Source organism: Myotis yumanensis, unplaced genomic scaffold (genome assembly GCF_028538775.1).
Source record: "Myotis yumanensis isolate MYYU_CA2020_CCGP unplaced genomic scaffold, mMyoYum1.0.hap1 SCAF_9, whole genome shotgun sequence".
Taxonomy (NCBI): Eukaryota; Metazoa; Chordata; class Mammalia; order Chiroptera; family Vespertilionidae; genus Myotis; species Myotis yumanensis.
In genome coordinates, this window is record NW_027223760.1 from 37,562,240 (window position 1) to 37,580,848 (window position 18,609).

Consider the following 18,609-nt stretch of genomic DNA (forward strand, 5'->3'; position numbering starts at 1 on the left):
TGTTCTCTTCCCTAATTTAGGGAAGGTATGGGATAGAGTTAGGAGACCTGAAACAAGGTAAGTATATAGTAAACAGGAGAATGAATCTAAGAGGAAAACCAAACTGAAGCTCCACTCCTCATTATATTGGAAATATATACTTAGTGGGCACCAGCTCTGTGTTGGAAACTTCCCATAAACTCAATTGTTAAAATAAACAACAAGAGATAAAGGGACAAAAAATCATGTCCCTTATTTAGCTAATGCACAGCAGGAAAGAAAGCCTGGGAAGCAACTACTTCAAAGCAATTAAGTAGACCAAGCGGTGCTTTGTTTTAAATGGATTTTTGTTTTATGTATTATGTAAGAGATAAGGTTGACTTTGTTGAACTTTTGATTCCATGACAACAGCAAACTCTGCCTGTATGCTCAGCATTTGATGTGTATTCTTCAAGCAGCATGGTCCTCTGCTCTCGACCCAGTATAACATGCAGCATATTGGTTGTGACTCTGGAAACTGGAGTGTCACTTCTGTTTTCTAGGAGGTGAAAATGTCACAGTTGCTTCTGAGCAATGCACTGCGACATCACCAGATGGAAAAGAGAAAACAACTCTTTTACTGTGGTTCTACTTAGTGAACTTCTGAACATTTATCGGAATGTGGTCAATTATTAGACAACCTATGCGATGATCAGAAAATACATGTTTCTGACTCAGCCTCCTGATCCTTTTCTCTTTCCATGTGATTCAGGAGGAAGGATGCTGGTTTCTTATCCTACAAAGATCACCTGCCGGTGAACCAGGTGGTGGTTGGAGACACCAACCGGCAAGGCTCAGAAGCAAAACTGAGTGTGGGCCCCCTGCGCTGCCAAGGAGACAGTAAGTTTGCCCAGCAGCTGGGGCTTTCACTTTCTTGGCAATTTTATATAGTGTTTCTCAAAAAATCAGAGCATGGCGGACAACAGACTGCTCTTTTCTAACTCCTACAGAAACATCTGACAATGCAAGCAGTCCAGTGAAGAGCTAGATAGAACGTAACACATAGAAGAGGAGACAGCATAAAGTCTTCAGTCCAAGGATCCTAGATCAGGGCATAAAATGTGGATATCCATCTTCCTTGTACATTCATATCTAACGACTTTGACTACCTAAGTTTATGGTGATATGTAAATAGCAATGATGCTAATAGCATAAAAGCAGCACTCAACAGCTGTGATTCCACTGAGTGCTGCTGTTAATGCCATTAGCAGGACTATTGATAGCACCATAAACTGGGTTGATGGTGATATAAATAGTAGCATTATGGTTTCATGTATCACTGTAAACTTGGATTATGGTCATGTAAAGCTTGACATTATTGCTATCAAATTTCATCATCATCAAAGCTTGATAGTCTCTTGTAAGCCAAAGATGTTTTCTGTCACTATGTCTAGCTTTCCGGATTTGGCACCACAGAGAGGAATTGGGGGCTGCTGGCTTCGACTGTGGGAGGCTGGGAGTTAGAATGATGATCCCACCTAATTAGGGCACCATTAGGATTTTATGTTGTCTTATACCCTTCAGTATGCTTCACGTGCCGTCAGAGGAAAAGGGTGACATTTTGCTATGGGGATTCTGTAAGGAGCATCCTGCATGTCATTTTCCCCTCTTCTTGTCTGTCCCCTGGGAGTTCTATGTGTTTGTGATTGTGTGTGAGGAATCAGGAGACCTAGATCTGTTCCCTGAGTAACTGACTTGCCAGGACACCTCAGGCAAACTCCCCATTTGCTTGGCTGTGGCAATGAAAATACCACCTGCGTTCCAGCTCTTCCTGGGGAGGCCATAAAGATTTCAGTGCCTGCATCTGGATCCCTCCTAGCAAAGCATTCTGTGAGATGGAATATTATCACCACGTCCATAAATCAAGGGAGAATCAGACCTACTCGATGCAATAAACTATTGCGGCCACTCAGAGAGGTGTCCTAAGGAATGTAATGATTCATGTTAGCTGTTTACTACTTAGTAAATCAAGGCTGTCCGCAATTAAACAAGGCAGTGTTCCTGATACAAAAGAGAGATGGAGTTGGAACTGATTTTTCTCTTCTTACCTGGAGAAAATGAAAGAACTACATATAAAATGGGGACTGGTCAAAAGAGCTTTACCATGCATTTATTAAGCAACAATATTTCATTTGTCTAGTCTGGCTTAGTAGAACTGTGCAATAAGGAATTTAGTTTCAACCGTTTAAGAAAAAGTATTGACATAAAATAATAATAAATGTGCATTTTTAAACAGAAATTTTGAGAGATGGAGTATAGTTTCACTCTCAGCCCTGGCCCATCTGGCTCATTTGGTTAGAGTATCATTCTGTGCACTGAAAGGTCGAGGTTCAATTCCCAGTCAGGGCACATGACTAGGTTGTAGGTTCAGTCTCTGGGCAGGGCGTGTGTGAGAGGCAAATGATTCATTGTTTCTCACCTCTTTCTCTCTCTCTCCCTCCCCCCCCCCCCCCCCGCATCTCTCCCACCCTCCCTCTTTCCCTTCCTCTCTCTCTAAAATCAATAAAAATAATAATAATTAATAAAACAGGCAGGTTCTTACATATTATCTAATGAAAATAATTTCCTTTATGTCACAATTACTCATTTATATATAGGTAAAATATTTCACACTTATCAGTTCTAATTCTGAAGTTAGCTTTGAATTAGGAAAGGGTTTCCATTAAGTAATTGATTAACCCAGTATAGTTATAAAAAACCCACTTCTGCAAACTTTTGTTACCGTTCTTAAAGTGAAGGTGATAGCTACGTTAAATAGTATATGTGGGAGTATATTACCAGTTGAGTAGCTTGTTTTCTCTTAATCAATTAAATCAGTCCTCAGGAATAATTTATTATGTGTCTGCTGTCTTTCTAGCACTTTACTAGGTACTCTGGGGGATAAGAAAAAGAAGTTCATTATATCTATGAGTCTGTTTCTGTTTTGTTTGTTCATTTATATTGTTCCTTAGATTCCACATATAAGTAGTAACTACGCAGTGTTTGTCTTTCTCTAATTTATTTCACTTAGCATCATATCTTCTAGGTCCATCCATGCTGTCAGGGTAGGGTAGTTGGAGGACTGGGTGAAAAAGGTGACGGGATTGAGAAGTACAGATTGATAGTTACAAAATAGTCACAGTATAGTAGTTTACATGTATGGTACCAGGTGGGTACTGGAAATTCCAGGGGGAACATTTTGTAAAGTATATAATGCCTAACCACTATGCCATACACCTAAAACTAATACAAAATAATATTGAATGTTAAAAGAAATTAATAAAAAATAAAATTTAAAACATTTTCTGCTAAAAAGAAAAGAGAAAGAAGTTCAAACCACATTTTAAGAAATATACATGAAAAAATATTGGAAAACACAAAATGTTTTATGATTTAATATTACATTTTGCAATGTAAAATTATTGCAACTGATACTCAAGAAAGAAGTGATAACCAATATATTTCAGGTAGACTTTATATTTAGAAAGAGAGGACAGGTAAAGTATGATGGGCAGTACATTTGCATTTCTTTCCCAAGGCTTTTGTTCTTATAGGCATTTTGAGGACAGTTGATAAGACAAAGAGCTATCTGATTCATCGACACTACACCGTTTCAGTATTCTCATAGTGCTCAGCTTCAGAGATTTGATCTGTGCTTTACCTGATACTCTGTGAAAATAAAAGCACAGCCAATATTTAATTGTAATTAGTAGAATACTTTTGTGTCTGAGAGAGGGAGAGAGAGAGAAAGAGAGAGAGAGAGAGAGAGAGAGAGAGAGAGAGACTTCCTTTCCTGCAGACAGCTGAGAATGTTATACCTCGTACCTGAATTGCCAAGTAGCAGTCAGCAGTTTTAATGCCCACCTTCACTTTACAGATGCTCTAACATGGATACACTAATGATGGGTGCTCCACATCATAGCATTTTCCAGTATGTACAAATGTATGATTTCCTTGGATAGAGAGCATCCCACCCCTGAGGTGCATAAGGTAATTATTAGCCTCTCTGTTTACAAATGAACAAAGTATTTCTTTTAAAATGTCATTTACACAACAAATTTCTACACACCCTTGCAGCCTCCAGAAGGCTCCAGGAGGGATGACTGCAGAGAGCATAAGCGGCTCTCTCCACACGGGGCAGGGTTGTTACCCTGATTCCACTGTCTTCCAGGAGTCAATTGCTGATCAGATTGGTTTAAAAAAATGTCACTTGGGTTTTATGCCAGCACCCCTCACACCCACTCACGTCCATTTATCTATACAGCATGAATGTTCTGGGGAATAAAGTCCAGTTTTTATCATTTGAAAAGTGGTATAGTGCATTTATCTGTTGTTTGTGGAAATTAGCTTACTGTCATTTACTGAAGTCTATGCAAAGCTACAGTTTAAAAACCTAAATCCATTATTGAAAAAGGTCTCTCTCTGTTTGAGCTGTTGAGTGATGACAGCCCCGGAAGCTGTCTCTTGAATTAGGTCCTGGTACTATCCCCAGTCTCAGAGAATGAAACAATTTTTGTGGGCTCCGACCAAGCGTTTCGGTGGTTTCGGTTCATTTCATCATGCCTGCTGACTTTCATTTTTACTTTGATTCATCTGAACTCGTAGGCCTATATAATCAAAATGCTAAAGAAAATCATTGAGTTCCACTCAAGTCTGCTGCATTTCCTACATAGTGCTGTGAAATGCCTTTTTTTTTTCAAATACTTTCAAATGGAAACCTCCATTCTAAATGAAGCTGAAAGTGTGACTGGTGATGGATGGTTAACTGTGATAAAAAAAAAAAAAAATGCAGTAAAATTACAAATCCCCTCTTAAATCACGTGTCCACACCTAGAAAGAAACAAAAGAACTATTTAGTGGTTCAAAATCACTGATATAGTAGAAACTATTTTCAAATTTAAATATATAATCATTCTTGGAAGGGGCGGCTCAACTTTTATGGAATTAGTTCACAAAAGACATATTTTGGGTTTTGGAGGTAGAAGTCTTATTCAGACTATGTATGGTGTGTATAATTAATTATAGAAGTAAAGTCTTTGCTAGATAATTGCTCTATTCTTAGCCATATGAGGTAAAGATTTCCCATATCTCCTGTAGGGATACAGGGATTTGAAGCAATTAGTTAGGAGCAAGTTCACTATGAAAGCATGTGTTTGCCATACACCTAGGTAGAAATCATTCAGGAAAAATGTGTTACTCAAGGATTTCTGAGTCCCTGCCAGCAACCTGCCCTGGCTGTCCAGGCAGAAGGCAGAGCATGTGAGCCATGCTGGAGGTTTTGATGCCAATTCAGTCTCTTGGAGCTGCAGGGCTGACTCTGAGAGGCCCAGAGAGAAAGTGAAGCAGGTAACACATTCAGTTCAGGAACCTTCAGCAGAGGCAAAGCCGGGCATAGAAAAGTAGAGATGGAATGGCGTTTTATCCAAATGAAAGTGGACACTGGTTCTTTGGGAACATAATCTTAGGTGCTAGGGTAATATAAAGGCCATGTTGTCTTTACTGCAAGACTTTACAAACCAGGACCATAACAAGCAGTTCCCTTACCAAGAAAGGCCATGATTGTATCCACACGGCATTTCTTCACAGAGAAGACATTCCCAGAGGGCTGCAAATGACTATCCTCCTCCAGAGGATGTACCCAGCGGCACACAGAGGCCACACCGTCTTCCCGAGAGCATCTGTGTGAAGCACAGTCAGTGCGACCAGCAAGGACAGGATAAGGACAGAGGGGCAGCCACCCACCTGGGCTCAGGAATGATTTTGATTGTGGAGAAGAGGACATTCCCTGGGCTCCAGCGAAGGGCAGATAGTTGGCTTGTCAAAAGGGAAAGGGCCCAGCACTTTATGTACAGCTGCATGCGGTGACCTCTTTGACTCGAGTGTACCAATGCAAACGTAGAAACAGGATTACTAGGTGGTTTGCCCATCAGTTTCAGAGGTGGGGCCAGAAGGCCTGTGTGGTTGCAGAGCCAGTCCTGGAATGGATAAAATTTCATCATCCTCAGTAATAATTTCTTTTCCTTTCCCCGTTCCTTCCCACAAAATGTAGCTGTGCCTACTTGCCTCACATATAGCAGGAACAGAGAATCACAATGTCCTAAAGCCATAGAGATCAAGCAGTTCAGACTTCTCACTTCACAGGCAGGGAACTTGGGTCTGTGCAGGTTAAGTGACCAGGCAGGATCTCCCAGATGGTTTATGGCAGAGCACATGGAGAGAGAGTTCATATGAGCCTCATCTTTAGTGGCCAAATGAATGTTGAGACCTAAAATGGGAGATTTGACCTGGAACTCTGACCTGAGTCCCTGCCTACCAACAGCTGAGCAATGCAGTAATGAGGCCTTCATCTAACCCCACGGTGAGAGCGACCATCTGGAAACCCTGATAGAAAGCCTGCAACTGTATGATGAGGGGCCAAAGGCAGAAAGTTGGTGGCTTCTGTTTTTGTGTGTGTCTATTTTGTTTTGTTTTTACCTATACTTATAGACACTTTTTATTGGTTGATAGTAGAAGACAGGAAAAAAATAGGATGATGTGTAGAAACCATTAACTGCTATTTTTTTCTTAATGTCCCAGTGTCTGCTGCTATTGCCGTGGGCTACTACTGACTGAAAAGCAGGAATAGCTTTGAGAATAAGCAGAAATAGTGAAATTTTCAGGATCAAAACCTAGGCTGATTTCCATTAAAGGATGGAGCCTCTGGGCACATCTGAGGGCAGTTGCAATCTCAAAGGCAGCAGAGGTGAGAGGAGGGAGCCTTTGCTTTGGTCTCCCAGGCCCCAGAGTGCCTTTATTTTTTATTTATTTTTATTTTTTTAATATATTTTATTGATTTTTTACAGAGAGGAAGGGAGAGGGATAGAGAGTTAGAAACATCGATAAGAGAGAAGCATCAATCAGCTGCCTCCTGCACACCCCCTACTGGGGATGTGCCTGCAACCAAGGTACATGCCCTTGACCGGAATCGAACCTGGGACTCCTCAGTCCCCAGGCCGACCCTCTATCCACTGAGCCAAACCGGCTAGGGCCCAGAGTGCCTTTAGACAATTAGGAGAAATGGACAACTCCCAGGAAGAATCCGCTCTTTTGGATAACTTGGCCATGCAACTCTGGCTGAAAATTCACTGTGGAAATGGGAAGTAAAATTAGTTACAGTTTAGGGGGAAAAGGTGCTTCTCTCTTACCATACATCTGGCATTTGTGTGCGTGTGACTGACTTCCTCACCTTGTATGCAGAGGAACCATCACATCCCTCAGAGGACATCTGTCTGGCTGAGTGAGCTTGCCTCCTCTTTGTTCCCTCCCTGGGTGCCTGACCCTTCCCTGAACTTGGCACTCTGCAGAAGTGACAGGATCCCAGATACAGGAGGGACTTTCTTCTGTAAATGGAATCCCCATAATTGGGTTTCTCACTGAATTTTCCAAGGGATTGCTCTGAATTCTTTGCAAAAGAGAGTGTGGCTTGTTCTGTTGGTTCTAAGAGTTCCTGGTGTGGAGCACACTTGGAACCGAGAGGAATACTGGGTGAAACAGATTCTAACCTATTTCAGAATCAGCTCCAGGAATCTAATTCAACCTACCAGCCTTTACAGAGAAAACCGGGACATGGCCCCCATCCTGGATCAGTTTCCATCTTCTTAAAAGTGAAAATGTCAACCAAGTGGAGTAGGAGATTACCTGGGGAACTTCATAAAGCGCAGACGGAAGTCTAGGCCAGGACTTAGATGCTGCCACTGCTGCTGCAAGCCAGTGGACCATAGTTGAGGGACAAAGTTAGAGAGCAGCATAGTGAACTGCTTAGACTGTGGAGTCACACTCACCTGGGTCCAAAACCCAAACTCCCTCCCTAACCACATGCCTTTGGACAAGTTCCTTAAGCTCTCTGGGCTTCCACTTCCACCCACAACCTTCCCGCAGCTGCAAAGGAGAATAATCATAACTATATCACTGAGTTCTTGTAAAGACTGATTTCTCACATTCCTAACACATGGTCAGGGCTCTGTCAGTTGTATGCAGTCTGTTATACTTACAAATGAAGCCAAATCTCAATTTAAACAAAAGATTGCTGAATTGGTAAAACTGCGTGTCCTCAGGTCATGATTCTGAGCATTGATAATAACTCCTCAGCATGACAGATACAGCAGGTGTAGAAAATTGTACTGCATTGACTGTCTACTTGGCCAGGGTCTCCCAGAACATAGGGAGCCTGGGAATGCTTAGAATATGAACTCCCTTCTCTGCAGACCTATTAGTTTTGTCAGCCTGGGGAGCGGACTTCAGGCTGGATCTAACCCCTGCTCCTGCTTTCTCAAGTCAACCTGCATAACCATAGCCTATAACAGTGATGGCGAACCTTTTGAGCTCGGCGTGTCAGCATTTTGAAAAACCCTAACTTAACTCTGGTGCCGTGTCACATATAGAAATTTTTTGATATTTGCAACCATAGTAAACAAAGACTTATATTTTTGATATTTATTTTATATATTTAAATGCCATTTAACAAAGAAAAATCAACCAAAAAAAATGAGTTCGTGTGTCACCTCTGACACGTGTGTCATAGGTTCACCATCACTGGCCTATAACAAGCTGTCAGAACAAGTCCCCGATTTACCTTTTTTGTGTATAAAATCTACTGTGAGATACAAGTAGATTATTAAGCTTCCTGAAAAAATAACACAGATTTTCAGAATTCAAGTTTGGTTCTGATGCTGCTAAGAACAGAACAGGGAAATTATATAAAGCCAAGGAGTGATACAAGTTTGCAGTTCAGAGTATGCTAATGGATGAAGGCGAAGTGACAGACACATGCAGTTATAATCACCAACACTGACTGCAAGACTGTGGTCAGAGTCAGTTACATTGGTGGCATAATTGCTGTAACTTTTCACAGACAAATGCACTCTGTTGTATCACGTGAGACCAGGAGGAACTATGCTTAGGTAGGAAAGAGTTGCCACAGGTGAAATCAACTATCAACACACAAATAAAAACAAATGTAAAAATCCCCAAACAGCAGGATTCAAGCTGTGTGCATTCTTTCTCCGTGCATACTTATATTTCAGCCTCGATGTACGGTGTATAGTACCTTCTCTGTGTATGCTCAACATTGATCTGAGGCCCCGTGTGACTATAAATAAGCACAAACTACATTTGCTGCCCTCAGGGAGCCTACAGGAAAGGTGGCAGTTGAGGCATAAAGACTTCAGACTAAAGTCCATGTTCACCATTTTAATTGTTTTCCACCTGGTATCCAAAGTGACTTCAAAACTATCAATGAGAATACAGCACTTTTGACTTATAACCATCCAGTAGCTTTCCATATGCTGAAAATGCAAACTCCTTACCACATGCTATAAGACTGCATATGATCTTTCCCACCCACCAGTCATCGCTAGCTTTTTCAGCCCAGTCTCACCCCCACGGGTCTCATGTCTCCAACATGCTATTGTTGCCACCTTATGAACTTCTGGTTGTGGTTTCTTCTGCCTGGAACGTTCTCCCCTGAGCCTCACCTGGGCTTCAGGTGGCAGCTTCAATGTTAATTCTTCTAAGAAGCCTTCCTTGCCCACTTAGCTAACATAGCCACCCATGCCTGACCACTGCTCTTTTTACTTTCTTCATAGAACTTATGGCTAGCTGAAATTATCTATGCAATGCTGACATTGACTGCCCAGAGTCAGCACAGATTTCACAGTCCCTAATAAGACTGTCTTCACTTTAGACACAGTCCACAAGTTTGAGGGGGGCAGGGGTCCCTAGGCCACCTGCTTCTCTGATCGAGTGTTACAAATTTGCAAGTTCCCGTTATCTCTTCAGGATCAATAATTCACTAGAATGACCCATCGAACTCAGGAAAACGCAATACTTGAGATCAAAGTTTTAAAGGATGCAAATCAGGACTAGATAAAGGCCAAGAGGCAAAGGGTGAGGACACGGAGTTTCCATGTCACCCTCCCAGCACGTCAATGGGTGTCACTAACCAGAGAAGCTCACCCGAGCTTTTGTGTCCAGAGTTTTTATTGGGGTTTTATTATTAGCCGTGATCGAATAAATCATTGACCCTGTGATTGAATTCAATCTCTATCCTTTCTTCTTTCTCCTCCCTGGAGATCAGGCTGATGTCTGGAGGTTCAAAGCCCCAACCCTCTTATCCATGGTTGGTTTTTCTGGCAGGGCCAGCCCCCAACTTGAGAGTAACTAGGAGTCCACCAGAAGTCACCTCATTAGTATGAATTTAGGTTTGGGATTTAGGGGCCCACTGTGAATAACAAAAACACTCCTATCACTCGGGAAATTTCCAGGGTCTAGAAGCTCCATCCCAGAAACTTGGGACAAAGACAAGATAGATGATATATTACACAACAACCTGTTTTTTTATTGGTTTGCATTATTTTTGCCCTCACCCCTCAGCAGTAAATGGGAACTCAAGTAATCCTAGTTCCAAGAGCAGGGCATGCCACACTGAGACACCCAAATGTGAGTTCATTAATTGAATAAGAATGGTTAAATAACCACAAAAGACTTAAATAAGCATTTCAGACTAACAATGGCGGCAGTACCACAAGGCTCTTCATGATAAATTGCAGAAAACTTGCACAGACAATAATTGCTATCAGAGTCCAAGAAAGGAGCTACCACTTGATTTATATGCACAACTATTTTTAACCTCAAAGTTTTTGCACATTTAGTCATCTGAATCAAATGAGAACTTTTATTCCTTTATACCTTGCAAATCCCTTGAATCCGATGATTATCTTCATATTAAGGATTCAAAAAAGACCTCTTTTTCTGAGGTTTTATATTTTCTCTGGCATTTCTAAATTAAGATGCACTCAAAGTATTAAATTTATAGAATTCATTGTTTAATCTAAATTACATTAACCCCCTCCCTGGCCCTTCAGAGATCCAAGCAGGCAGATGCACATTCTGTTTACCCATGGCTCAAGGTCATTACTGACAAAATTACAATTAGTCAGTGCTTCAAACCTATTGTTAGGGTGCTGAGTTGTGAGCTGTAAACTGCCTCACTCTGGCATAATTAAAACCGTGTTCCAGTTCACCTATTTTATGATACCTACTTGGCTTTTCATAAACCTTCTTTTCACAATCCTAACTACATGCAGGCCTTGGAAACACAGGAACTTTGTGGGAGAAAACTTTAAAGATAGCTTCTTCTTGAGGTTTTCTGACAGTGGCAGTTTTACTACAGTCATTCAGATAAAAAACAAATTGTACTAAACTATTGCAAAAGTTATGTAAGATTTGTGTTACTATCATTAAAACAAATCCTAATTCAAGACTCACCAGGTGTGCGCATAGAAAGCAGTGCATTTGAATTTGTATCCACCCATTGGCATGGGGAACTGCTCCTTGGAGCTAGATGGAAAGACAAAAATTTTTTTAAAGTGGGGGGACTTCCTTCTCCTATTCTTATATTTTATCTTTTAACCAATCTAAGAGTCAATAGTCTTAAAGTAAATGAATAGCTTCAAGCTGCCTGTTAGGGGGGAAATGCCAGTTGCTAGGCCAGTATTTAATCAAGAATCTCTCAGTCCTTAAGTATGGATAGAAAAATCAGACTCAGCAAGGATAGCTTGGTCTTTTGAAGGAGAGAGCCTTTGCTCATTAAGAGTCTATGTGTTCCTCTTCTGTTCAGAGTTTTTCTTGACATACTCAAGTTTCAGATAGTGGAATGGCTCAATCTCTGTGATTTCTATGCCTGATGCTCTCAGTGTTCCTTAATTCAATTCTAGAAGATTATCCCAATCTGAAGGTATTTAGACCTTCAGAATTTAATTAAATTATACTGAATAGGAGGCAAATTAGGACTTGAATTTATAATCCGGCCTGTTACTTAACAGAAATGTTTCACTGGTTTTCACCACACTTGTGACCAGACGTATGTCTCAAATATTCCACTCTGGTTTTCTTTCCCATTGTCATGCCTAAGATGATATGTAACTGACTCAAAAAGTTAAGATCACTGTGAGATAACCTTCTTTTCATTGGGTACTTGGTTTACTCTTATGGTTTGACCAAAGATACTAAGTTAGCCCTGACTGCCTCAATTTTTTAAAAATATATTTTTATTGATTTCAGAGAGGAAGGGAGAGGGAGAGAGAGAGATAGAAACATTAGAAACATCAATGATGAGAGAGAATCACTGATCGGCTGCCTCCTGCATGCCTACTGCTGGGGATCGAACCTGCAACCCCGGCATGTGCCCTTGACCTGAATTGAACCCAGAACTCTTCAGTCCGCAGGCCAACGCTCTATTCACTGAGCCAAACCAGGTGGGCGCCTCATTTTCTCCATACAAAAAAAAACACCACCAGAAAGCAAAAAGTTAGCACTTTTTTATTTAAAAATAAATAAATTTTTATTAAATAACCTTGAATTTGTGAAAAGAGAACATGACCCAAGAATTAGAGCTAAGAAGATACTCTGATTTATTTTATTTCTTGACTTACATGTTTTTATTCACAAGTTTATACATAGAAAAGTACATGTATTATTGTTTAAGTATAATAATAGTTTGATGTACCAGAATTAAGTTTGGGTATTTCTTTGCCTAGAGAACTGACAATTTTTCTGGCTTATGCTGATGACAGCAATAGGAAGTTGCTTGGGTCTTGAACATCTGTAGGAAATAAGACCATAGTTCAGGGTAGCATCTGTAATGAAGAAAACTTTACAGCTACTCTTGGGGGCTGAGTAAAGAGAATGAGCTATTGATCCCATCCTGGGCCTTAGGTGGCCATCTCACATCTGAAAACGGTTATATTTTAGTGGGCAGTGTTAAACCCAGACTTATGACTCTACAAATCAGTGAATTACCAGTTTGTTTGATACAATAAGGAAAACCAACAAAAGTGCCTCAGTTTGAAACATCAATTCTTAGGACTTTCTGTTCCTGAGAAAACTCCTAAATTATTTTAACTCTTCTGGCTTACTTAACTCCAGGGTTGGGGAGGGATAATTTCCTCTACCCAATAAGGCCTTCTGGCCAGACTAGTAATCAAATTGACACGGGACAGATTAGCAGGAGAAAAATAAATTAAATTTTAAAAACATGTATACCATTTTGACAAGTCACTCAGTGTATCTGGGTCTCGTACAAAAGAGTAACTTCTGCTATTTCTTAAAAATAATCAGCTCAAATAAGTAAGGCATATTTTAGAGTGGCAAATTCCACTTCCCCTTCAAAACATTGATGATGAACTAATCCTCAATTCAGAACAAGTCTATATGTATGTAGTAAGAGAGTCCACTAATAAATTTAAGAATGTGGCCTTTTGTGCTGGTGTTTTCAGAATCTTTTCATGTTTTTTCACCCAAAAAGCCCCAAAGAACTTAGGACAGACCGGTCCTCTCTGCTAGCACCTCTCCTCTGGGGAAGAACCAGAGCACTGAGGAGCCAGAACTCTGCATTCCGCTGTTGTTTCATTGGTTGTCATTCTAGAGTAGCACCGCCCAAATTCCTGACTCCCAGAAGAAAAGCACAAATCGCATGTGTGTACCAACAGTTTAGGTACAGTGAGGCACTCTTACTAGTTATTCCATTTACCTTGCTAGATTCTGAGTTTCCCAATGCCAGGCCCTGGCCAGCCTCAAAAATAGGCCTCTCCAGGATAAGCAGTGAGGTCTGCTACGTTAACTCTTTCCTCCCCTTTCTTCTCCACCCATGGACACCAAGCAGCACTTCTCCAGCATAGCAAAACCACCCCCAAGTTTCTCCTCTGGTTCTCCTCTTGTATCTTGTGGGCTGGAGTTTCTGCTGTGTCAAGTTCCTGAGCAGGGCCGGCTACATACTGTGCAAAGCCTGGTACAAAATGAAAAATCAGGACCCCTGGTTATGAAAGTATAAAGAACTTCAAACTGGGTACAGTAGAGCATTAAACCAAGGGTGGGTCCTTCTAAGGCAGTGGTTCTCAACCTTCCTAATGCCACGACCCTTTAATACAGTTCCTCATGTTGTGGTGACCCCCCAACCATAAAATTATTTTCGTTGCTACTTCATAACTGTAATTTTGCTACCGTTATGAATCGTAATGTAAATATCTGATATTCAGGATGTATTTTCATTGTTATAAATTGAACATAATTAAAGCATAGTGATTAATCACAAAAACAATATGTAATTATATATGTGTTTTCTAATGGTCTTAGGTGACCCCTGTGAAAGGGTCATTTGACCCCCAAGGGCTCGTGACCCACAGGTTGAGAACTGCTGTTCTAAGGTATCAGAAGTCACACACCCATGTTCCTGCGTCCCTGGCAAGTGCAAGGTCAATCCTAGACCCTAGGTATCTTTGTGGTGTGCAGGCCAGAGGGAACTGGGTCTGTGAGCATTGTTTCTCTTGTAGGTTTGAATCTCAAGGACCATTTATGTGATGACAATCAAACTATATATGGCAAAGAATTCAACACAGGGACTTCTTATGAGTATTGGTAAGGCATATATTGCTGAGTGTTTCCTAAATTTGTTTGATCATAGAAATCCCCTAGGGTGCTTTTCAAAATGCAGATTCCCAGCCTCCTCCCCCAGAGATGTTGACTCCGAATCTCTAGAGTGGAGGCTAAGACTCTGTTTTTAAGTTGTCTACAAGATTTGTATGATGGGAGAATTATGGAAACTCTGGCTAAGAACACAACAATTGGGGGCAGACAGACCTAGGCTCCTATTCTCCATTTACCAGCAAGCATGACATTGGAAAAGTTAATTTCACTACGCTTCAATTTCCTCATCTGTAAAATAGAGATAATTATGCTTAGTACAATAGGTTACTATGGCAATAAAATGAGACAAATATATTTAAAGAGCTTAAAAACAGCAACGAGGGCACTAAGTTCTCAATAACGGTAGTTCTCAATATTATACAAAAAGAATAAAACTTCTGTAAGCCCTTCAGTTTGGTAAAACTAATATGAACTAAGCTTAGATGCAGATTACTAAATGCAATCATTATTTTTCCTGGCAAATTATAGTCCTTCAGAAATAATGAATTGTAATCTGAGGTGAACCAAAGAGTTAATGATCGATGGTAAATATATTTTGAGCACTAGCTGTATACAAGACACGGTGACAGGCTGCAGTCACAGAGGCACGACTGATGGGTTTTGCAATTTATAAATTGATAACCTAGTTAAGAATAAGATTGAGGGATGGAAGCATGTGAAGGTAAAAGCAGAAGGTGCAGCCATTGCCTTAAGCAGGAACGTGAAGGAAGGGTAGCGAGGATGAGTAGAAGGCAGTGGGGAGAAAGCTTGAGCTGAAATTATAAGAAAATAATTAGCTCAAACTGGTAGAAGCAAATCTTTCTGTAAAAAATACGTACATGACACATAGTAAGCATTTGGATACATACTTAAATGAGAAAATGAGACCTGACCAGAAAGTCCTGTGAGTGCTAGGCCAACAGCTGAATATATTCTGTGGGCAGCAGGCATGTGTGAAACAGAAATAGGAGGGAGAAGCAATCTTTAGAATCTTTAATTTAATTAACATATTGAACTCTGTCTGTATCTTCAAAGATCTGTGCTCATACAGTTTATCTTTCCCCTCTGTATATTTTAAAAAATAAAAGGGATAAAGCTAATAAAGAAAATGAGATAATTTAGTGAAGGGGTAACCATAGGTCTGTATCCAATGATGATATAACATAAACACACATTTAAAACTCATTGTCGAGTCTCATCGTAGAAATCTCTCCTTGGAAGACTTTTTAAAGCTACTAATTTTAAACAAGCCTTTCTTAGTTGTGTGAAAACTCTCCAGAAAAGATAATATTTTTAACAAATCTGTGAAATTGTTGGTGACTTGTTGCTGGATTTTCTGTTTTGCTTCATTTAGATGTGGTGACAGTTGTGGGTTGAATTATGTCCCCCAAAAAGATATGTTGAGCACTGGCCTGCTGTGTTTCCCAGTGGTTAGTGCATCGGCCCGCAGGTTCGATTCCTGGCCAAGAACACATACCTGGGTTGCCTGATCCTGGTCAGGGTGTGTTCAGGGGGCAACCAATGTGTGTCTCTCACCTCAATGTGTGTATCTCTCTCTCTCTTCCTCCTTTCCTCCCTTACACTCTCTCTAAAACATCAATGGAAAAAATATTCTCAAGTGAGGACTAACAAAATATATATGTTGTGTGATGTTATTTGGAAGCAGGATCTTTGCAGATGTTTGTTTGCAGATGTTCGCGTTTCTAGTCCTATATGACTGGTGTCCTTATAAGAAAATGGAGACACAGTCACAGGCAGGGAAGAAGGTCATGTGGCCTAGGAGGGAGAGACAGGAGCTGCCTTGTCACAAGCTCAGGCATGCGAGCACTTGCGGGCAGCCATCAGAATCTAAGACAGGTGTGCAACAGATTCTCCCTCAGAACCTTAGAACCTCCCTTCTGACAGTCTGGAGGCAGACTCCAGCCTCCAGAGCTGTGAGAGTATACGTTTCTGTTGTTCTTAGCACCCAGTTTGTGGTACTTGGTTATCACAGCCCTGGAAACCTAAAATAGTGACTCACCATCTGATCAGAAAAAACAGACACACTTCAGGTGGCCTTTAGCTCTGAGGGCAGGCTGTGCTCATCCCGTCAGGGACAGCTGAGAACTGTTGCAAGGACAAAAGTAAAGATGGTCTCGTTGAATGCAGTCTCCACCCTGCAGAGCAGCAAGTTCTCTTCACAGGAAAACCTTGCTCATTTCCTGGTGCTCTTCAGTGCATGAGCACGGCTCAACTTGTATCCTGCCAACATGAGGAGGCCTTTGTGGTGAAACCCAGGAATGATAGCAGTTATCACACAATAATAATATTGTAGTAATGATCATAGATAACAGTTATGGACAATATACCAAGTGTCAGGTATAATTTAGACCAGTGGTCAGCAAACTCATTAGTCAACAGAGCCAAATATCAACAGTACAACGATTGAAATTTCTTTTGAGAGCCAAATTTTTTAAACTTAAACTATATAGGTAGGTACATTGTTATTAACTTAATTAGGGTACTCCTAAGGTTTAGGAAGAGCTACACTCAAGGGGCCAAAGAGCCGCATGTGGCTCACGAGCCACAGTTTGCCGACCACGGATTTAGACATTTCAAAGATTAACTCATAATCCTCACAAGGATTCTATGAAGAAGGTAATATCATTATCTCTATTGTACAGATGGGAAAACTGAGACCTAGAGAGACTCAGTGATTCGCTTCGAGTCACATTATAAATAACAGAACTGGAATCGAACCCAGGCAGACTGGCTCCAGAGCCCATCCTCTTAGCCTTTACAGGTTTACAAGGCTGTGCCAGACTCGGGCCAGGAAAACCTAGTCCTTTTGTGTGTTGAGAGAAGATTCCCTGGCTCCAGGCTAGCAGACTCTGGGTTCTGGAGCACTGTGGAAAGCTGAGGACTTGCACACGTATGGAGGAGATAATAGCGGTATCTGATTCCTAGAGCTGCCTCAAAAGTGACCACAAACCCTGTGGCTTAAACAACAGTTTTATTCTCTCGCAGTTCTGCAGGCTGGAAGTCCAAATTCAAGGTGTCAGCTAGGCCACACTCCCTCCAAAGCCTCTAGTGGAGGGTCTCTCCTTGTCTTTTGTAGCTTCTGGTGGCTCCTTTCCCTCCTCCTCCCCCCAACACCCTCCTTTTCAAAGCTGTAGAAAGCAATGGAAAAACTATCCTCTGGACATGCAGGAGTCAGGACTCCTCTTCCTTGAGGTGGAGGTGCTATTTATGTGAAGCTAAATTGAGACTTATATACTTGGGTTGTAGAAAAGCTAAACATTAATGTGTGTCTGAATCCATGAGGACTTGTTCTCTTTTGATAAGCACTGTATCTACTAAGCCATCTAGGTACCGGTTGTGAGAAAGATTTTTATAATAAAGTGTTTTAATCAGAGCATGTAGAAGAGTTACAAAATACTTTTGTAATATTCTCTGATCTTTTTTTAATTGGTATTTTTTAATAGTTCTGCTCTTAAGTAAGGTTCATCTGTTAGCTTACCAGTATGTTCAGAAATAAGCTTAGTTCTTCATCAATTCACACCCTTATGTTCATGGTTTTCCAAATGGATGGCATTGTCTATGTCTGTACATTTTTACTAAATCTACATTATTTTATGCCCATAAAAGTCTATTCTTGAAAAAAAAAATGATTTTGCTACTAAAAAAAAAAGAGCATTAAGTTCACAGATTCTCTCCCTATGGCTTGATGCTGTCTTTCTGCACTACAACAACCTGTTCATTAATTATGATAAGAAGAGCAGAGGATCTCCAAATTCCTACAAGATACTTACATTGTAGTAGTTTAACTATGTTTTCTCCTTCAGTTCCCACATCTACCCTCTAGTGCATATGTCTTTTCACAGTGGGAAGATGATAAGCATACACTTTTTCAAAATGACAACAAAATGTTCATTAAGAACTTCATAAAGGTTTGACAGACTGCATATGTATTTAGAGCAAGCATGTCAATAGGTCTTTAACTTTTTTTCAAATTAAGAATTTCCTTTTTAAAAAAATATATTTTATTGATTTTTTACAGAGAGGAAGGGAGAGGTATAGAGAGTCAGAAACACCCGTGAGAGAGAAACATAGATTAGCTGCCTCCTGCACACT

At 40.7% G+C, this 18,609-nt stretch overlaps 1 protein-coding gene across 1 annotated transcript in view; it reads left to right on the forward strand.

Annotated features, from left to right (window-relative positions):
* CNTNAP2 (contactin associated protein 2) overlaps window positions 1-18,609 on the forward strand; it is a 1,802,564-nt gene that overhangs the window by 1,495,324 nt on the left and 288,631 nt on the right. The window contains exon 15 of the mRNA XM_070424092.1: window positions 731-858. Coding sequence (XP_070280193.1) covers window positions 731-858 — 128 coding nt within the window. The remainder of the gene's footprint in view (window positions 1-730; window positions 859-18,609) is intronic.